The sequence below is a fragment of the Zosterops lateralis genome (assembly GCF_965231275.1).
Source record: "Zosterops lateralis genome assembly, chromosome: 3".
Lineage (NCBI taxonomy): Eukaryota > Metazoa > Chordata > Aves > Passeriformes > Zosteropidae > Zosterops > Zosterops lateralis.
The window spans coordinates 26,895,186-26,912,623 of NC_139764.1; the positions used below are offsets into that span (position 1 = coordinate 26,895,186).

General features: G+C 33.6%; 1 protein-coding gene across 1 annotated transcript in view; it reads left to right on the forward strand.

Moving 5' to 3' along the window:
- Positions 1-1,177: 1,177 nt before the first annotated feature.
- The window catches only part of DNAH8 (dynein axonemal heavy chain 8), a gene marked incomplete at both ends in the record, with an annotated part of 112,505 nt that continues 96,244 nt past the window's right edge, over positions 1,178-17,438 (forward strand). Inside the window, 14 exons of the mRNA XM_083857620.1 lie at positions 1,178-1,204; positions 2,182-2,358; positions 2,722-2,835; positions 5,196-5,288; positions 7,519-7,620; positions 8,906-9,052; positions 9,991-10,188; positions 10,704-10,780; positions 11,224-11,323; positions 13,491-13,610; positions 14,344-14,479; positions 15,175-15,362; positions 15,866-15,946; positions 16,713-16,829. Coding sequence (XP_083713746.1) covers positions 1,178-1,204; positions 2,182-2,358; positions 2,722-2,835; positions 5,196-5,288; positions 7,519-7,620; positions 8,906-9,052; positions 9,991-10,188; positions 10,704-10,780; positions 11,224-11,323; positions 13,491-13,610; positions 14,344-14,479; positions 15,175-15,362; positions 15,866-15,946; positions 16,713-16,829 — 1,677 coding nt within the window. The remainder of the gene's footprint in view (positions 1,205-2,181; positions 2,359-2,721; positions 2,836-5,195; positions 5,289-7,518; positions 7,621-8,905; positions 9,053-9,990; positions 10,189-10,703; positions 10,781-11,223; positions 11,324-13,490; positions 13,611-14,343; positions 14,480-15,174; positions 15,363-15,865; positions 15,947-16,712; positions 16,830-17,438) is intronic.

The window sequence follows — 17,438 nt, forward strand, 5'->3', positions numbered from 1 at the left end:
GTTTCAAATACTGGAATATTAGAAATAGTCAGACCTTGTAAAGTTTTGTTTAGGAGAGTAGAAAACATCTAATTTGATTCAAAGTACTATATATTTAGTCAGATAATTGCTTCTAATATAATTTCAGATAAGGACATTCAGAGAGGTTTTTACTACTTGCAATTCATTAATTAGTACCTAATTGTGGATGAGGACATTTTTCTACCATTTAAAAATTTCCAAACTCTGTGTGATAGATAAATAACTGATGTAACAAAAGCATGACCAGACAGCTTTTTAAAAGTGTGTTAAATAATGGTTGACTTTCCTTTTCTATTGAAAGTGCTATCTTATGGGCACACTGTAGGTGTCTTATGTAGTGATTTTTTCTCCTTAAATTAAAGTTTTGTTTGTCATATTGGAGTGCCTTTATCAAAATATGTTGAACTTATAATACTGTTTCTAGTATAAGGTACTGCTTTGATAAGAATAATATTTTTACACTGCAGGAAATCTTCTTTGGTGTTTTGGATGCCTCTGATGGACTCCTACCTGGTGTTAAAAATGTAATAGAAAAGGTTTTTCTCCCTGCTATCCTTGAAACAAGTAATTGGGGTGTTTTAAGTCAGTCCAAAGACGCTACAAAAGACAAGAAGAAATTTGTGGAAACAATTAAGAGATACATTTCATTTTTAGGAGGTAAGCATTGCATTTAGGAAACAAACTAGAGGAATTCTGCTTAAGGATTTCCACTTAAAGGCAGCAGTGCATAGATGAAGAACTTTTCACATTCTGCTAGGAAAAATAAAATTAATAGTTATTTGCATAATATATACATGGATGGAATTTTTTCTTTAAAAAATAGTGACACGTTGCTTATAAGGAGTATCACTACATTTAATATCAGATATTTCTGCTTTATATGGGTGTAGTAAATTGCTATTACATCAAAACAAGCCTGTCTGGAGATGTATATTTTCAAATTTAAAATATACATTTTAATGATGGAAATTTATTTTAAAGTCTTAATTGGTTCTATATTGTAATTTTCCTTTTCTCAGGTGCTGCAGCAAGCATTGAAGGAACAGTTGAGTTGGAAAAAATAGATTACATTGATTTTTCTGAACTCCAGACCTTTGATAAAATAACTGCAGCTGCTGACAATTATGACACAGTTCACCAGCTAGAAGAAGTACTTATGATATGGTATAGACAAATTGAACGTGTAAGTTATTGTTTTAACATATCAATTCAGCATGAATATGGACAGGTATTTATAAATTATATGTGAGACTTGCCTGAAGTTAGCCAAAGGCTTCAGCTGCATCTCCAATCAAATTAAGAGAAGTGCTCTGTTTCTATTCGCAACTGAAGTTAAGTAGATAGTCCTTATGCCTTGGAATTTATAGTCTAGCAAGGATAAGAGTCTCTGAACACTTAATACACAAATAGTAAGAAGAGAATGGAGGGTTGCAGGACTAATAACACTGGTGAGGAGAACATATGTATATAGAGCATACCTAACTGTACGTTACCTGTTAAGTTTCTGTTGCCACTTTTGGTGAGAAATACTGCTTTTAGAAAGATTTTTGATTAGGCCCAACAGGGCATGCTTTATCCTGTGTAAGTCTTGCATGGTAAGGTCTCAGTTATCCAAGATATTACTGTCTGAGACTTCCATGAAAAACAGAGCATCCTTCATCAAAATGTGAATCTGTGTAGGCAGGGACATACTCTACTTGTAAGGCATACTCTATTTAGTGTGTTTAGTTCAATAGAAAGAAAACGTAAAAGACATATAAAAAGAGCTGACTGCACATTTATTAACATAAAAATGGATAAATTTATGACTGATATCTAATACTTCTATTAAACTAGTTCTCAAAGTTCTGGACAAATTGCATTTGGCACATTTCAATTCATAGATTCTGATTAAAGACTTTCCTGTATATGCTGATATTCAACCAGAGTATGACAGCAATTGAACATATTTATTAATTGCCTTAATTTCAGTTTAAGAATATGATCAAGTGCAATTCAGACTTAGAAAATTTTTCCAAATGGGAACAATTATCATGTGTCAGTAACTGCAAGCTTGTTCCTTTTTCCTCAAAAGTATTTATTCTCTATAATGACTTGTCTATTCACTGAAGTAGACATTTGATTTTTTTTTTTTTTTTTTTTTTTTCAATTGGGTTGCAGGTTCTTATTGAGAGCAAACAGTTAAGGAGAGAAGCTAAGGATTCAGGTCCACTGATGGAACTGGACAACTGGAAATACATGTCTGCTAAATTGAACTTTATTATTGAACAGATCAAAGGACAAAACTGTAAAGCTGTTATTAATGTTCTGAAAGTTGCAAAATCTAAAGTACTAAAGGTAATTTTTTTCTTTTTTATGCCGTTTTTTTACTATAAAGATTATTGTTTTGTTTTGTTTTGTTTTATTTTTATTTCATCTAAGAGATATTTGCTGAGGAGAATTAAAAGAGGAAAATTTAGATCTGTTGCTGGTGTTGCTGAATGTATCCAGACAAAGTACAAGACATTTCAAGGATACAGCCAAAAATTAACATAAAATACATTAGATGTGTAAAAAATACAAAAAACCCCACTTTTATTGCCTGCTTTGACAAGGCCTCTTAAAATGCATTTACCAAAGTTTACTTCTGGCAAGTAAGTGCAAGTTAAAGAAATAGTTCACTATGTATGAAGATTTTCACAGTTCTTTTTTTCCCACTAGAAATGGCAAGAATTAGATGCTAAAATCACAGATGCAGCAAATGAATCAAAGGATAATGTGAAGTACCTAAAGACACTTGAAAAAGTCTGTCAGCCACTTTATACCACTGATGTTGTAAGTAGGCCTTTCACCATTCTTTATCCATAGTTTAGGTATTTACATAGAAATCCCATAGCAAATTAAATTTCCCTTCCTTATATTTCCTTGAAAGTAATTTTTTGTAATTTACATTTCCAATTTTCCTGATTTTTTTCTAAAAGCTTGGCAAGCTAAATGTTGAAGCATTATTTTATTGTATATTTAATAAAATATTGTATTTCAAAATATGTATTTAGTAAATAAGCGTAAATACATATGATTGTCTAATAATTCAGTCCTGCTGCTGGTTTTTTTAAACCAGCTATAAAAATCTCCAAATACATCTTCCTCTGAAAATTCCTTATGTGTCAGCGATCACATAACTGTAGCCAAAGTACCAAAATTTCAGTTATATAGAAAATAGTGAAATCTTATGAGGTCCTAAATGGGCAAACCATTTTTTAAAATATAGAATACAGTATTATCTGCTTCTATTTGCAGAAATACCTGCTAGTCAGAATTTAGACAATTGATTGTCCAGGTACACCATTCAGTGCTAGTTCAAGATATTAGTTATTTGGTATAATAACTATGAATTATTGTAACAGGTGTATTTTTCTAATGCTTATTGCAGAATAGGAGGAAAGGAGTAAATATCCTAGAAAAATAGTGTTCGTTCTCCTTTGGTTTTGGGTCCTTCATGTTTTGGTCCTATATGCCCCCAGCCCCCTGACAGGAAGTGCTGCATTTCTTTTGAGTATCTGGCAGTTTAGGATCCTACTACAAAGGTCTCACTGAGGATTTTGATAATATATGCCATAGAGCTAATATTACATGGAATAGTATCAGAGGCAAGCATGACAAGCAGTATCACTAAGCTGTTTATCTTCAACTCTTCAAAGTATCACTAGAGGGTGCCAGGTCCCAGGCCATAATGATGAGCTTACTTAATAGGTGTTACGGAGATAAAATTCTTTGTATCATAACCAAAAACAGACATTAGTGGGTGAAAACCCATTGAAGAGTTCATGATTTTATTAATACAGGATAGTTAATTGAGTTCTTTGTGTAGTCTGGAACAATTTGGATACATATGAATTTCTGTTTAATCATATTATTCAGCTTAAAAACAGTGATTTCCAAGATAAATATATCCTGTTTTAAACAGACCTTCATTCTGTGTAGAGTTGCATTTAGTATCTGGTAGGGACAACTCTCTTATATGTTAGTGAATAAGGAATGGCATACATGTGGATTTATGATGATATTGGGTGTGTGCATAAAATATGGCATTTAGTATAGTATCACATAGTGATATTTGTGCTGAAGTAGGTTAATATATGAAAATTCAGACCAAATGTTTAACTCAGGGCTTTGAATCAGAGAAATATCTACACAGTCCAGTATTCAGGGTTTCATTTTTTGTGTTAAGGATTGAAAAAGAAAACTTATAGACTCAGAATTTCCTGATTCTATTTCAAGGATGGTGTTGGTGATGAACAATATGGACACAGATGGTTGTTTTTATACTATGTAGCATTTATTTCACACTCTTGCTAAATGCAGATGTCTTTTATGTCTATTCACAATATGAGTTTGAGTTTGCAACTCAAAGTTAATTACAGGAGCTTGGCTTCTCCATTGAAGGGTGACAGCCAAAATTACTTTCTTGATGTTCTGAATTGCAATTTTGACAAGTCCATGATAATGTTAATGAATTATAATGTTTTACTGGTTTTTTTTCCCCTCCCCACCAGAATATTTTGGAAGTGTTTGAGCTACTAAGTACTTGTAATGCCACAGTATGATTTTAACATTGATTTCACAAAATATGTGAAAGATTTAGATATTTGATATGATGCTTGAAGGAATTAGGCATTTGTTAATGAAACTAACATTTTGACAGTTATTTAATGAGTTTTCTGAAGTATCTGAGTGAAACACTTGATATAAAGATTATTATCACAATGAAAGTACATTAGCAGCCTTACCTGAAGACAAAAAAAGCATCCATCACAGACAATTGCTGTCAGAAAAATACTTCCTATTGCACCAAAAAATGCAACCTTTACATTTTGAATCAGTGTTGAATTTTGTTCATCAAAATAGGATATTACTATTATTTTATCTTGTAACATCTTTAATCTGATTTCTTAGCCCGTGATAAAACTTAGCCATTTATTGTTCTTGTTAGTTGAGGTTTGAAATCTTATTGAGCATGGTTAGTCTTTTTCCATAAGAACTTTTGGTAAAATGCCATGACACTTTAAAGACTGATTTATGTGACTTAGGGAAATACATGATTTAGAAGTTGTCAATAGAATGGAAACATAGTTGCTAAGAATAGGAAGTAATTTTTTTTCTTGAAACTCTGCTTTGAGGTTTTAATGACACAGGGAATTCCAAACTTGATAAAGTCTGTACAAATGATTCACCGTGTTTCAAAATATTACAATACTTCTGAGAGAATTACATCATTGCTTATAAAGGTAAGTTTATTTACAAAATAATAATTACAAAAATTGTGTGACTTTTCAGAAGAAAAAATAATTTTGCTTAAATCAGTAGAATATTTGTTTAAAAATGATAGTAAATAGTGAGGTTCTGCATTGGAAAGGAAGAGAACTCTGTTGATCACAAGAGGATTAAACTTGGATTACAGACTTCTCTTCTGAAAGGAACTTTGTTTATTCTTGGTTCATCAGTGTTAATTTTTTAATATTCTTGATTAATCTTCTGATCGGAATGAATCTGATTGGTTGTTTCCTAAATCACAGACTCCTCAAAGGATTTTATTCTCAGCCCCAAAGACCTAATAGCAGATGGTCGTCAATCTGGCTAGGCTGTTCCTCCAAAAAGTGTGAAAGATAAAAGGTTCCTGTTTTCTGAAGCAAGTCATACTTGAAAAGTTAATTGAATTTCAGATCATAAACTTTCCCTCCTTAAAGAGAAAATTAAGACTGGCTTTGTGTTTATACCAATGTCTTTTGCCAAATCCAGGTATTCTCTGCATGAAAAGATGGTTTGTATAATGGTTTTATAGAAAAGAAATCCTTCAATAACTAAACCACACACCTGCAGTAAGCATATAGAGGAAATTAACAGTAGACTCTCATTACACAGACATGTTTTTTGTTTCCTTACACCCAGGGGTTCAGCATAAAATTTTGTTACATTTCAATTTGAACTAGGATATTAAGAAGTATGTACTCTTTTGAATCTGTATCTATTTGTGGCTGTGGCTGTTTTCTATATATCACGTTAGGTATATTATATTACCTGTCATAATGGGTCTTTGTACATTTGTATATTGACTCTTGCTACTGTCTATTATTTAATGGTCGAAGTGAGTATTTCATTACAGAGACTAATAAAATACTGGTTACATGAAGCTATGCTGGAAATAGCGAGGAAAAAAAAAATCTGTGTTTTAATCCAGTTGTTTAAGGTCCTTATTTGCTGTCAAATCAGAAGTGACACTATCTCCAACTGCATCAGTAATTTTCTTAAAGTTTGAGGCTGCTTTTGGTATGGCAGTTTCCAGTCTTTTTTCAGTTAGGGATACTTAAGACCTGCTTTACAATACTCTCATGTCAGTGTTGCCTTTTTCCCAACCTGGAAATGAAACTCGAGATAATTTTAGTAAAAAGGTAATATAAAAGAGGATCTTTAGTGAAGGCGTTCAGAGGGAGTTATGGAAAGATGTCTGTGAAGGCCCACCCCTATATGGCTGAATGCATATTTATAGGTTTCAGGAAATAAGCATAATAGATAAAAAGTACCAATTGGGAGAACAAGTGGTGATGCAATTTTCCCTCAGGTCAAGCCCCTTCTCTGGAGTCCCTCCTTTAGCACCAGTTGTACTTTGTCCATGAGAATGTATCTGGAAGAGTTGTTCTTGGCCTTGGTTCCCAGGAAGAACCAAGATAGCACAAGGGCCTTGTACCTCCCAGGGCTTGGAGCTCTGGAATTTGTTTTTTCTTTCTATTTAGGGAAAGCCCATGGAAAAGTTCTGGAAAAACTAGCTACTAATATAATAGGTGACAGGGTTACAAATATTTGTGTGAACAATATAGAGAAAATATAAAAGAAAAAACACAAAACCCGAACAGCATCATCAGGAGAATTGTTTTGAATTGTTCATATTATTTAATGGAAAAAAGAATTGTCTACCTGTAACTGTTCTCTGTGGTATGTCTTCTATATCTATATACTCCACTCTCTCTTTGTGTCATTACCAACTTTGGATTTTTGTGGTTGAGAAGTAGAAGAATGTTTTTTCCTTTTTATAGATACGTGAAATTAAGGTAAAGACATACTGCTAGGATACAAAATTCTTTAAGGGCAGTCTTTAAATATATGCTGCAGAGTGTAAAGACAGCAATGTAAGTGAAGAATAGGTGGAATTCAATAAATTCTTTTCATTCTTGAATTTTGATTGATGACTTTCTGTGTTTATGTATCACTGAATTTACAGGACTTATAAATATATCCTGGAACTTACATATACTTCTGGGAGTGTTCTCTGAGTTTTTATAGGGTGTTTATTTTTTATATTGCATATATTTTTTAGCCAGTATTATTTCCAAAAGTGAAATTTATTCCAAATCTGATAATGTTAACATATGTATATGAGAGTTTTATTAGCTTTTGTGAAACAGGCAAATTTACTGTCAAGCTTAAAATTACTGTTAAACTTCTTTCATTTGTCCATCCTAGGTTACAAACCAAATGGTCACATCATGTAAAGCATACATTACAGATGCTGGCTTGAATCGACTCTGGGATCAAGAGACACCAGTAGTCATTGGAAAAATCAACGTTTGTATTTTGATGTTTCATTATTTACATGTCAAATCTATTTACCTGTTGATATCATAAGGAAGTCCATATCAATATGTATCAAGTGCTTCACACCTGTTGGCTTTTTTATTTAATGATGCTTTGAATGTTTTCCCAATTCTTAGCCCATGGGCATTGTTGAAATTACAACAGCTTCATCTTTATTGGTGTGGTCTGTCACTGACCTTGGAATTGGCATCTTTGCTTTACGTGCAACCAAGGAATTAATATTCCACATTTTTCCGTCTTAAGGAAGAGGGGCTATGGAGGAGGGTATAGCTCTGATTTGCTACCATCTTCCTCTACCATGGAAAATCTGATATTTGAATAGACCCTGACTTTGTTACAGTAGTTCCTTTCCATACAAGATTTCCTTGGCATACCATAAAAGGTCAGTGTTAAGATAGTCTTCCTCTTCATCTGTGGTGACCTATTAAGAACAAATTAAGCAAATGCAATATGCTATGGCAAAATGTGTACAGCTGTGGGAATGTTAACTTAATGTGCCAATGTTAACTTCATTTCCACCTTCTCCTTTTCCAGACCTCAGTTACTGAGTTCCTATCTTCCCCCAAAGGCGTAGAATACAGGGGAAGAATCCCTCCCATAGTGCTGCTGGCCACACTATTGCTGGTAGAGGCCAGGATGCCATTGGCTTTCTTGGCCATGTGAGCACACTGCTGTTTTCAGTCTGACATCAGTACCTCCAGGTCCCTTTCTGCCTGGCCAATGTCCAGCCACTCTGTCCTCAGCCTGTAGTGCTGCAGGGGGTTGTTCTTGCCAAAGTGCAGGACACAGCACTTGGTTTTGTTAAACGTTGAATTGCTGGATTCAGCTCATTTATCCAGCCTGTCCCAGTCCCTCTGCAGAGCCCTCCTACCCTCCAGCAGATAGACACTGACACCCACATCTACAGATTGGCTGATGGTGGACTTGGTCCCCTCATCCAGATCATCAGTAAAGATATTTAATAGGACTGGGCTCAACACTGATCCCGGGGGACACCAGTAGTAACTGGCTGCCAAGTGGATGCAGGACCATTCATCACCACTCTCTGGTTCACTGTACTATTCTGCTGTATGTTCATTCGAATGTTGCAAACACTTTCTTCAGATCCTGAAAGAAAACCACTGTATTTAAGTTGTTGTAGCCTGTTGATTGAAACCAGATTAAGTGATAACTAATGGCTTTGGAATAGGTTTGAGTTCTCTAGTCCCTCATTCATAAGCATAATAAATATGGTATTTATTCCTTCACATTTTAGGAATGCATATGTCTGTTGAAAGAATATCAGAAATCCTTCTGTGAATCTAGACAAGAGACTTTAGAACATCTAGAAGAAAAGGCATTGGAAGTATCAGAAATGTATATTTTTGGAAAATCTGAAGCTTTTTGTAGGAGATTAGAAAAAGTGAGTATATTGGGTGCTGTTATTATTGGTAAAGAAGTGTCTCTCCAGAGAACAATGTAAAAAGTGGATGCTTGCCAACATACATTCTTTTAATCATCTTTCAAAGGAGTCTATAACTCTCTATTGAGAAAATTTAGGCACTTCCACAGAGTAAGTTGTTCTAATGCTTGATGCTATTACCTCACAATTGCCTTCTCAACTTGTCAATTTATCTCTTTTAGTGTGGAGAGAAAAGCCCTGATTGATCTAGACTTAGATCATTATTTTAAGAGGTTTAAAATTATGTGAAAAACAACACAATTTTGCTTTTTTTGAATGACATTAAAAACTCATGTTTACTGCCAAATATTCTTGCCAAAATTCAAACAATTCCCCAGATGATTCTTCTGTTGTGGTTTTAATATTTAGCTTGGTAATGCATTGTAGGGGTTTTAAACTAGCATTCTTGAGTGGAAAAGGTAATAGGTGTTTCTTGGTACAGAATAAGGTCAAATAAGGGATAAGATGATAATCATCACAAGGTAGGAATTATCTAAGTCTTTGATGTATTTCTTCATCACTCAATATACATACTAATCTGCGGCGCTGGATTTTTTTATTCTTTGAGATACCTTTTTGTCATCAATATGTATATGCCATGTACATACTCCTTTTCCATATTATCCTATTGTATCTAGCAGCAAAACATAAAAATCCCTCTTTATCATTAAGAAAAACAAAGATTATTTTACTTTGTGTTGAGTTGTGATGAGAACTGATGTTGAAAACTGAATTAACCATGCTTCAATTATCAAAGATACTTGACTGAGAAAAAACACATTTGTGATTGAAGTAGCTAGAGGAGTGGCTGTTGCTTATCTTATTTTGCTCAGGTTTTAGTTTATAGAGGAAATAACAAAGAATTCATTATGAGCTTGAATATGATATCTTTATTTCAGATAATGAAGATGATAGCCATAGAACAGAATTTTAGCGCACTGACTCAGTGTGCAGTTGAAGGTATAGATCTTATGGCAGTAAAATTTAAGAATATCTACCACATTTTTCAAAAGAAACCATATGATACCCTTGATCCAAGAGTAACAGAATTTGATGTGGATTTTGTGAAATTCATGTCAGAAGTTGAACGTTTAGAGGTAAGTTATATTATGACTTATTATAACTTACTTGGGAAATAATCTATCGAATCATTAAGACTTGGATTGGGAAATAGGCTAAATTGTTCTTCTAAAGAGCATGGAGTTTGTGTTTGTCTGGAGGGAGGCTTTTTCCATTCCTTCTGCTTCTTTCAAAGGAAGGTGTAAAATATATCCAACAGTGCTCACAAATGACCTCTGCAGCCAAAATGACAAAAGTTATGAGACCTGAGAGAATGATCTATGTGGAAGTTTTTTATTAGCCTGAAGAAATGTGGTCAGACTTTGGGCAGAACAAAGCTGCAACTAATTTGTTTATTTCATAGAATTGTATGATATATTAGAGATTATTTGACTGAAACTAGGTATTTGTTAATTATATTAAGCATGGCCTGATGAAGGCTGCTATTTTGTGCTTTAAGTAGTAACAATTTCAAATGCTACTATGTTAAGAAAATATCATCGAAGTACTATTCTCTGACCTGAAAAACCAGACTGAATTATCTATTCTTTAGACACAGCTACAGAATTTTATGCGTACCTGTTTTCGGAAAATTTTGTCTTCACAGAATTCACTTCAGTTACTTCAAAGGTATTGGCAACTATGTCTTAAAATATTTTAAAGTAACTAGAAATTACTGATAAACACAAACAGCCCAGCAAATTTTAGAACAAAGGGTCTGATTGAGAATTTTTCATTACTGATATTCTGAACCATATAATTATGATAAAATATATATTTTATCTCAAGGGAATAAATACATTCTGTTTCTTAGTTTCATTAGAATATTTTTATGCACAAGAAGATAATAAAGGAAAAGCCTAAAACGTACTAAGCAACAACAACCAAAATACCCACCAGGGCAGAAATTTCTACTTGTTTAAACTTCCTCAAAGCAAAAAAAAATTCCAGATTCAGAAGAATTTCCTAGATTTTTGCTTATTTCACTTTATGTAATGTTCAGATACCCCAAAATAAATTAAAACAATTATTATTTTAGAAATGTTATTTTTGGGTATTAATTTTTGATACAGGTTTCAAAGTCTGAATATGCCATGCCTTCAAGAAGAAATAACAAGCACAGTTGGTTATATTCTTCAACATTATGTAGCAGAACTTGAAGCTACAAAAAAGGTATTTAATTCCCTTTCAGTAAATTGTAAACATGTTAAAATAGGAGCAAGCATTTTATTAGGAATAATTGTTATTTATTCTGTCTATTTCACTAATTTACTCCCAATTCTCAATTTATCTTACTTCTGCTTTCCTGTTACAGAAAACATTTTAGTGGGTGGACAATACAATATGCATAATTGCTCTTGAAGGCAAATTTGCCATCACAATTTCACTTTATGAACCAAAATATTTTCTGTTATTCCTTCATCAATTAAATTTAAAGAAGCATGTTCTTTACTGGCTGTGTACATTGCTTGCATGTACTATTTGGATTTTTATTAAATGAGGCTTCCACAGTTAGTTTGCATTTATAATAGCTATTATCAAATGCTGTGGCAGCATAAAATACATGATATATAGGTGAGTTGCATTTATGTTAATTTTGAAGTAATTTTTCATGATTTTTGTAGTGCACCCTGACTGAAGTATAAATGAGAATTAAGTTTTGGGAACTGCTCGTATCACTTGACTGTATACTTTTACTTTGTCTGTAAAGTAAACATCTGCATCAGAACTAGATGTCCAAACTTCCTTTGTACTCAAGAAAGAAAAAAAGAAAGAAAGAAAGAGTTATTCTAGAGTGAGTTAATCTGATCAATTTTATATAGTGTCCTGAAGATTCAAATTATTCTCTGCAGATGACCATTTTTCTTCAATGAATATAAAGGGAATCTGGAAAACCAGACCGTTGAAAAAGATTTTTTGAGATGTTAACATTTTGTAAGACCAATGATAGACGTTTACACAAGGAGCCAATATCTATAAACTCTGCACTTATTAGAAATTTTTTCTTCCAAACAGTGACTTAAAACTGTGGTCTATCAAAGCTGCTCTGAACAACTCTTTACGGCATCCTTTCCCTACCTATGCACTGTACATAACAATCCCTGAACTCCTAATTACTGGCTTAGATGAACAGATTTTCAGTAGCATTGCTTGCTTTAAAAAAATCATGTAGCCCACTCTTAGCTGTATTTTCCTAGGCAAAAGAAAAATAGATACATTTACTGAGAGAGTTTTATCCAGGTGAGTTCCTCTCAAGGTCACCATGAAGCTCCTTGGATTTCTTTGGTTGGGTCTGTGGAGGAGACAGGGTAGGGCTAAGAAGTCATGCTGGTTTGTGAGGAGTTGTGTCATCGTAGAGTCTGTGTTGTCACAGCCTAAGTTTGCATGCCTAAAGCTGGGTGGATGCAAACACTCCTTTCTTCTGTCACAGAATGTCTTGATTTTGCTGACTAGCTCTAACTATTTATTTATCTCTAATACTTATTGGATATTACTAGATTTCCTTTTATCTTTGCACAGCAAGTTATTTCTAATAAAAAGTTGCTCCTACTGCAGTGCTGGTCCTAAAGTGATTGAATACTTTGTCAATGCAAGTTTTATGCAGTATAATATTAGGCCTTTTTTTTTCACTGTAATGTAGCCATTCACTGAGCAGGGGACATTTTTATCATCTTGGGCACGGATAAAAGCATTGTCTGTGTATCCAGGAGTATCTACATGCATTTGGATTACAAGTTAGTAGAAAAGTGCATATCATAGCACTAAGTTATCCTGATTTGGAAGGGACTGACAAGAACAATTTAGTCCAAATACTGAAATGTTATCTAATACTCAGATATGTGTGTCGGAAGAACAGTATTGAATTTTCTATTCAGGAAAAAGCTCTCTGTTAACAATCTAGCTTAGGCCCTTCCTGAGGCCAGTTCCCAAGCGAAGGAGGAACACAAGGATTCTCCTGACACCACTTCCTTAAACAGCTTGCTTTCACAGCAAATGGCTTCAAAGTCAGGTGTCAGACTTGATCCTGAATACTGGCTGCTCAGCCCTGGGGTTCACAATGCCTTTTGGTGTACTCAGGACTCTGTCATAAGTAAGCACAGCTGAGAAACAGTGTGAGATAATGGAGACAGGAGAGGTACCAGCATTGATATGTGTGCATCTTTGAAGTGTACTACATCAGGGAAGAAATACATTTTTCTCTCCATGAACTATTGTGTGACTCCACATGAACTTAATCTGTTTGGGAGGAGGAAGAAATTATGGTACCAGAGACAAGAGTTTAGCATTTCAATAGATTTTTTAATACATGTGTTAAATGATACTGTTCTTACTTATTTAGCTTTACCAAGCTCAGAAAGATGACCCTCCTCTTGCTCGAAACATGCCACCTATTGCAGGAAAGATATTGTGGGTGAGACAGCTATTCAGAAGGATAAATGAACCAATCAGCTATTTCCATGTAAGTTGATGTGCCAAAAAATTACGTCTTTTCTGTGAACCGTCTTACTTCAGTAGAGTGAGCATAAAGTTTCTGGTTATGATTATGTCACTTGTTATATGCTAAGCAACTTTTTTTTTTTGTATGTTTATACTGCTCTGCAGTAACCCTTGTTGTAGACTCAAAATGCAGTGTTGGAATAGAGCAGACTAGACAATTTCAGTTGAAAATAACCTTGAAGAATTCTTGAAATGCTTGAGTGATTCTCCTACAAAGCATCGAGTGTCTCATGCCAAGTTAACTTCTATATGAGTGAGGTTTTCACTAGTCAACTTCTATGTGAGAGAGGTTTTCACTTTCCTGTTTCCCTCAGCTGTTAATAATGACCATCTAAATCTGTTCCAAGGCACACTGATTAAAAAGGGAAACGTTTACAATAACTTCTCAGTTACTCAATTTTGAGTAGAACTGAGTATCCATTTCACTGTGAATTGCAGGTATTTATGACAGTATATTGAGGTAATTGCTCTTACTGATGTTAAATATTTAGTATTTATTTCTTACAAGTTTTCACTGACTTTATTGCCTTGTAAATTTGAATCATAAATCTTTGATACAGTTTTTAAGAAGTCTATCAATATTATTCATAGCATTAACCTACACTATATTTAGATGAAAGTTAAATTGAAAAAAACCCAAGTGGTATGGGTGGTTTTGGATATAGTTTAAAATATAATGTACTGTGTTTTAATAGAAACATTCAGATATCTTGGCAAGTCCAGAAGGTAAAGCAGTTGTTCAATCATACAACAAACTTGCATATGTATTGGTGGAATTTGAGGTAGTCTATCACGATGCATGGATGAAGGAAATTTCACAATTACAATATCGTAAGTAATCAAATATGTACTTGCTTCTTTAAATTGTTGTTGAATAATAAATTAACATACATCAAGTCAGATAGTTGTCTTAAGCCTCAGCTACCTTAAAATTTGCAAGTTAACCATGATCCAATTAGCAGACTCAGTAATGCAATCTCAGTGCCTTACTGACCTTGATACTTGGTTTTGATGCAGAGGATTGCAGATTTGGTGCACAATTTGACAGATGACAGCAAACATTAGTGACAAATTTAAGATACAGATAACTTTGGTATTTAAGTTCTCTAAATGTACTATTTAATAATTCTTTCTTGGTTTTTTTCTGGCATAATAATTCATAAGTTTGAATTTCCCCTCAAAGGATGAGTATTACTTAATGTCTAGAAATGTTTGATATTCAAGTGGTGTATTTCCTGGTCCTCAGAGAATTAATTTCATTATTTTTTAACTTGGGCTGAGAAAAATTGCAACACAAATAAGACTGGATCTGAGGCTTGTTTAGTTTATGAAGAGAAAGGAAGAAAGTTAATATGATGGAAGTCGGTCACGTATTTTCTTTAATTGAAAACAGCATGAAGCTGTTTCACAAGTAACCCTATATAATTAATCATTATATTTTAATATTAGAAATCTGGATTTCAAAATATTTTATAGAATTTAGGCAATTGTTTGTCTAAGAAACTGATACTAGAATGTCTTTACAGCCTTACAATCCACGATACTTGTGCGTCATCCTACAACTGAGAAGTTCCTGGTTAATTTTGATCCCCAAATTCTAGAGATTGTGCGAGAGACAAAATGTATGATGAAGTTGGGTCTGGAAGTACCAGAGCAAGCAGTAAAGATAGCAATACTAGAAAATAAATTGAAGTCAAACAAGTTGCAGTTAGAGGTAAACTTGAAAATTATTGCTGTTGAAAAAAATTAAAAAGGAAATGTGTTTCAACATATTTTTTTTTTTTATAGCTAAAGATTAAAGCTGGGTAAGAGGTAGTTTAAGGTATATTTTAAAAATTAGTTCACACCCGATTTAAGCATCTAAAGCACGTGATACTCAATTTTAAGAAGGTATTGCAAGTTACAGTCACTAAAGCTCAAGTCGTCTTTAGTTCTAGAGAAAGGTCATTTTTTTTCTAGCTTTCTGCCTTAAGAAAGTGCTGCACAAAAGTGGCTTTCATTCCTCCTTCTATAGCATTATACAAATTTATTACAACCCAGAAATGATGTTCATAGGTATGTAATGTCTATGTAAAATTCTACAATTGTTTTCAAATATAGCATTGTGCTGCTTTCAATATCTTTTTCAGATGATTTGATTGTATGACAAATTGTTTTCTTGAGTAAAGAAATGCTTGAAATATTCTGCTTGATACTACCTTTTCTAATAATTAACAGGGTGTTGTCGAGTCTTACGAAGATTTGTGTAAAAGTACACCAAACATATTTGTAAATCTGCTGGCACCAAAAGCGGAAAAGGTTGGTATTGCTGCATGCACTTCAGTACACCTTATAAGAAGTTAAAATAATGTAATAATAATTTATAATTCTGAAATATTTAGATGGATCTGCACGTTGTGAGCTTAATGGATTTTACTGAGACCTTTAAGACTAAAAATATGTTCTTTGCATCCTTCATACAGTTCTCAAATAATGTATTTTACAATCAAATAATTTTAGTGCCCATGAGATAGAAGACCAGTTGAACAAAAACATGGTCTTTGAGGTCTATTTATCTGCACAAATCTCTGGCTTTAACATGGAAGTATGCTCTGAAAGAATTAATAACCTTGTAAATTGAGTGAAATCTTGAAATCTCTTCAGTGGTGTAGAATGCTGCACTATGATGTTTTATGCTACACTAAAGGTACTGTTTTATTGCTGATGCAGAATGTCTATCCCACAAGTCATTTTGTTTTGCCATGTGACTGTTCTAAGTAACTCTCTTTGTTTTGGTTGTAAGTAGTCACACCAAAAGGTTGGAGAGTTTGTGTAAATTTGTATAACTACAAAGTTGGACAGAAGTGTGAGAAGCAAAAAAACTGAGGCTGTAGTATGCACTATCCTCCCCTTCCTTTCTATTGCATACATTTCTTTGACGTTTTTTGTTGGAAACTTATAACCTCCCTTGCACATTACTCTTTGATAAGCTATGTTAGTGATTCTAATAATAATAGCACTTGTTTTAATCATTTTCTGTTGTGATTTTTTTTTAATATCTATTAAATTATATCTTTATGCTTAGATGGAAAGTGTGTTGAGGCAAGGACTTACCATGTTGACTTGGGCATCTGTCAGTCTGGAAACTTTCTTTCAAGAAGCGGAGCAAGTTCTGAATGTATTTAAACAGCTTTTGAGAAGGGTAAGCATTTGCTCACTACATAAATAAAACTAAAAGCTTACAGAAACTATTTCTAGGACACTATTTTTCATATTTGAACATAATGGTACTTACTTTTCTACCATACATAGAAATTTTGTTGCTTTTAAAAATAGGTTCCTTTTTTTGGAGTAGGGATTTACTCAGTGATTCTCTCCTGTTGTTGCCATCATATGTTTGATTTTTGCTTCTGTCCTTAAAATACAATCTATTTCCACTTCCTGCCTTCAGATCCTGGGGCTTTCACTCTGATTTTCAGAGTCAATGCCTGTCTTTGAGTCCATGTCCATGAGTGCACCTGCATAAAAGATACTTCCATGTAAAAACTGTTGGGTAGAGCACTTTGAAACATAAACGCTATTCATAGCAGGCATGTTGTGAAACTGTGCCCTCTTTGTGCAGCCCATAAAATAATGAAGGAGAATATGCTTTTTCCTCACAATTCTCTGTGTGCTGCTCTGTGCTCTTTTACTCTCTGGTATTTCTCACATAATTTCTGAATTAGTTTGATTCCATACTCAATATCTACTACATAGTCAAGTAATCTAGATGATGGGATCAAGTGTACCCTGACAAAGTTTGTCAACGACA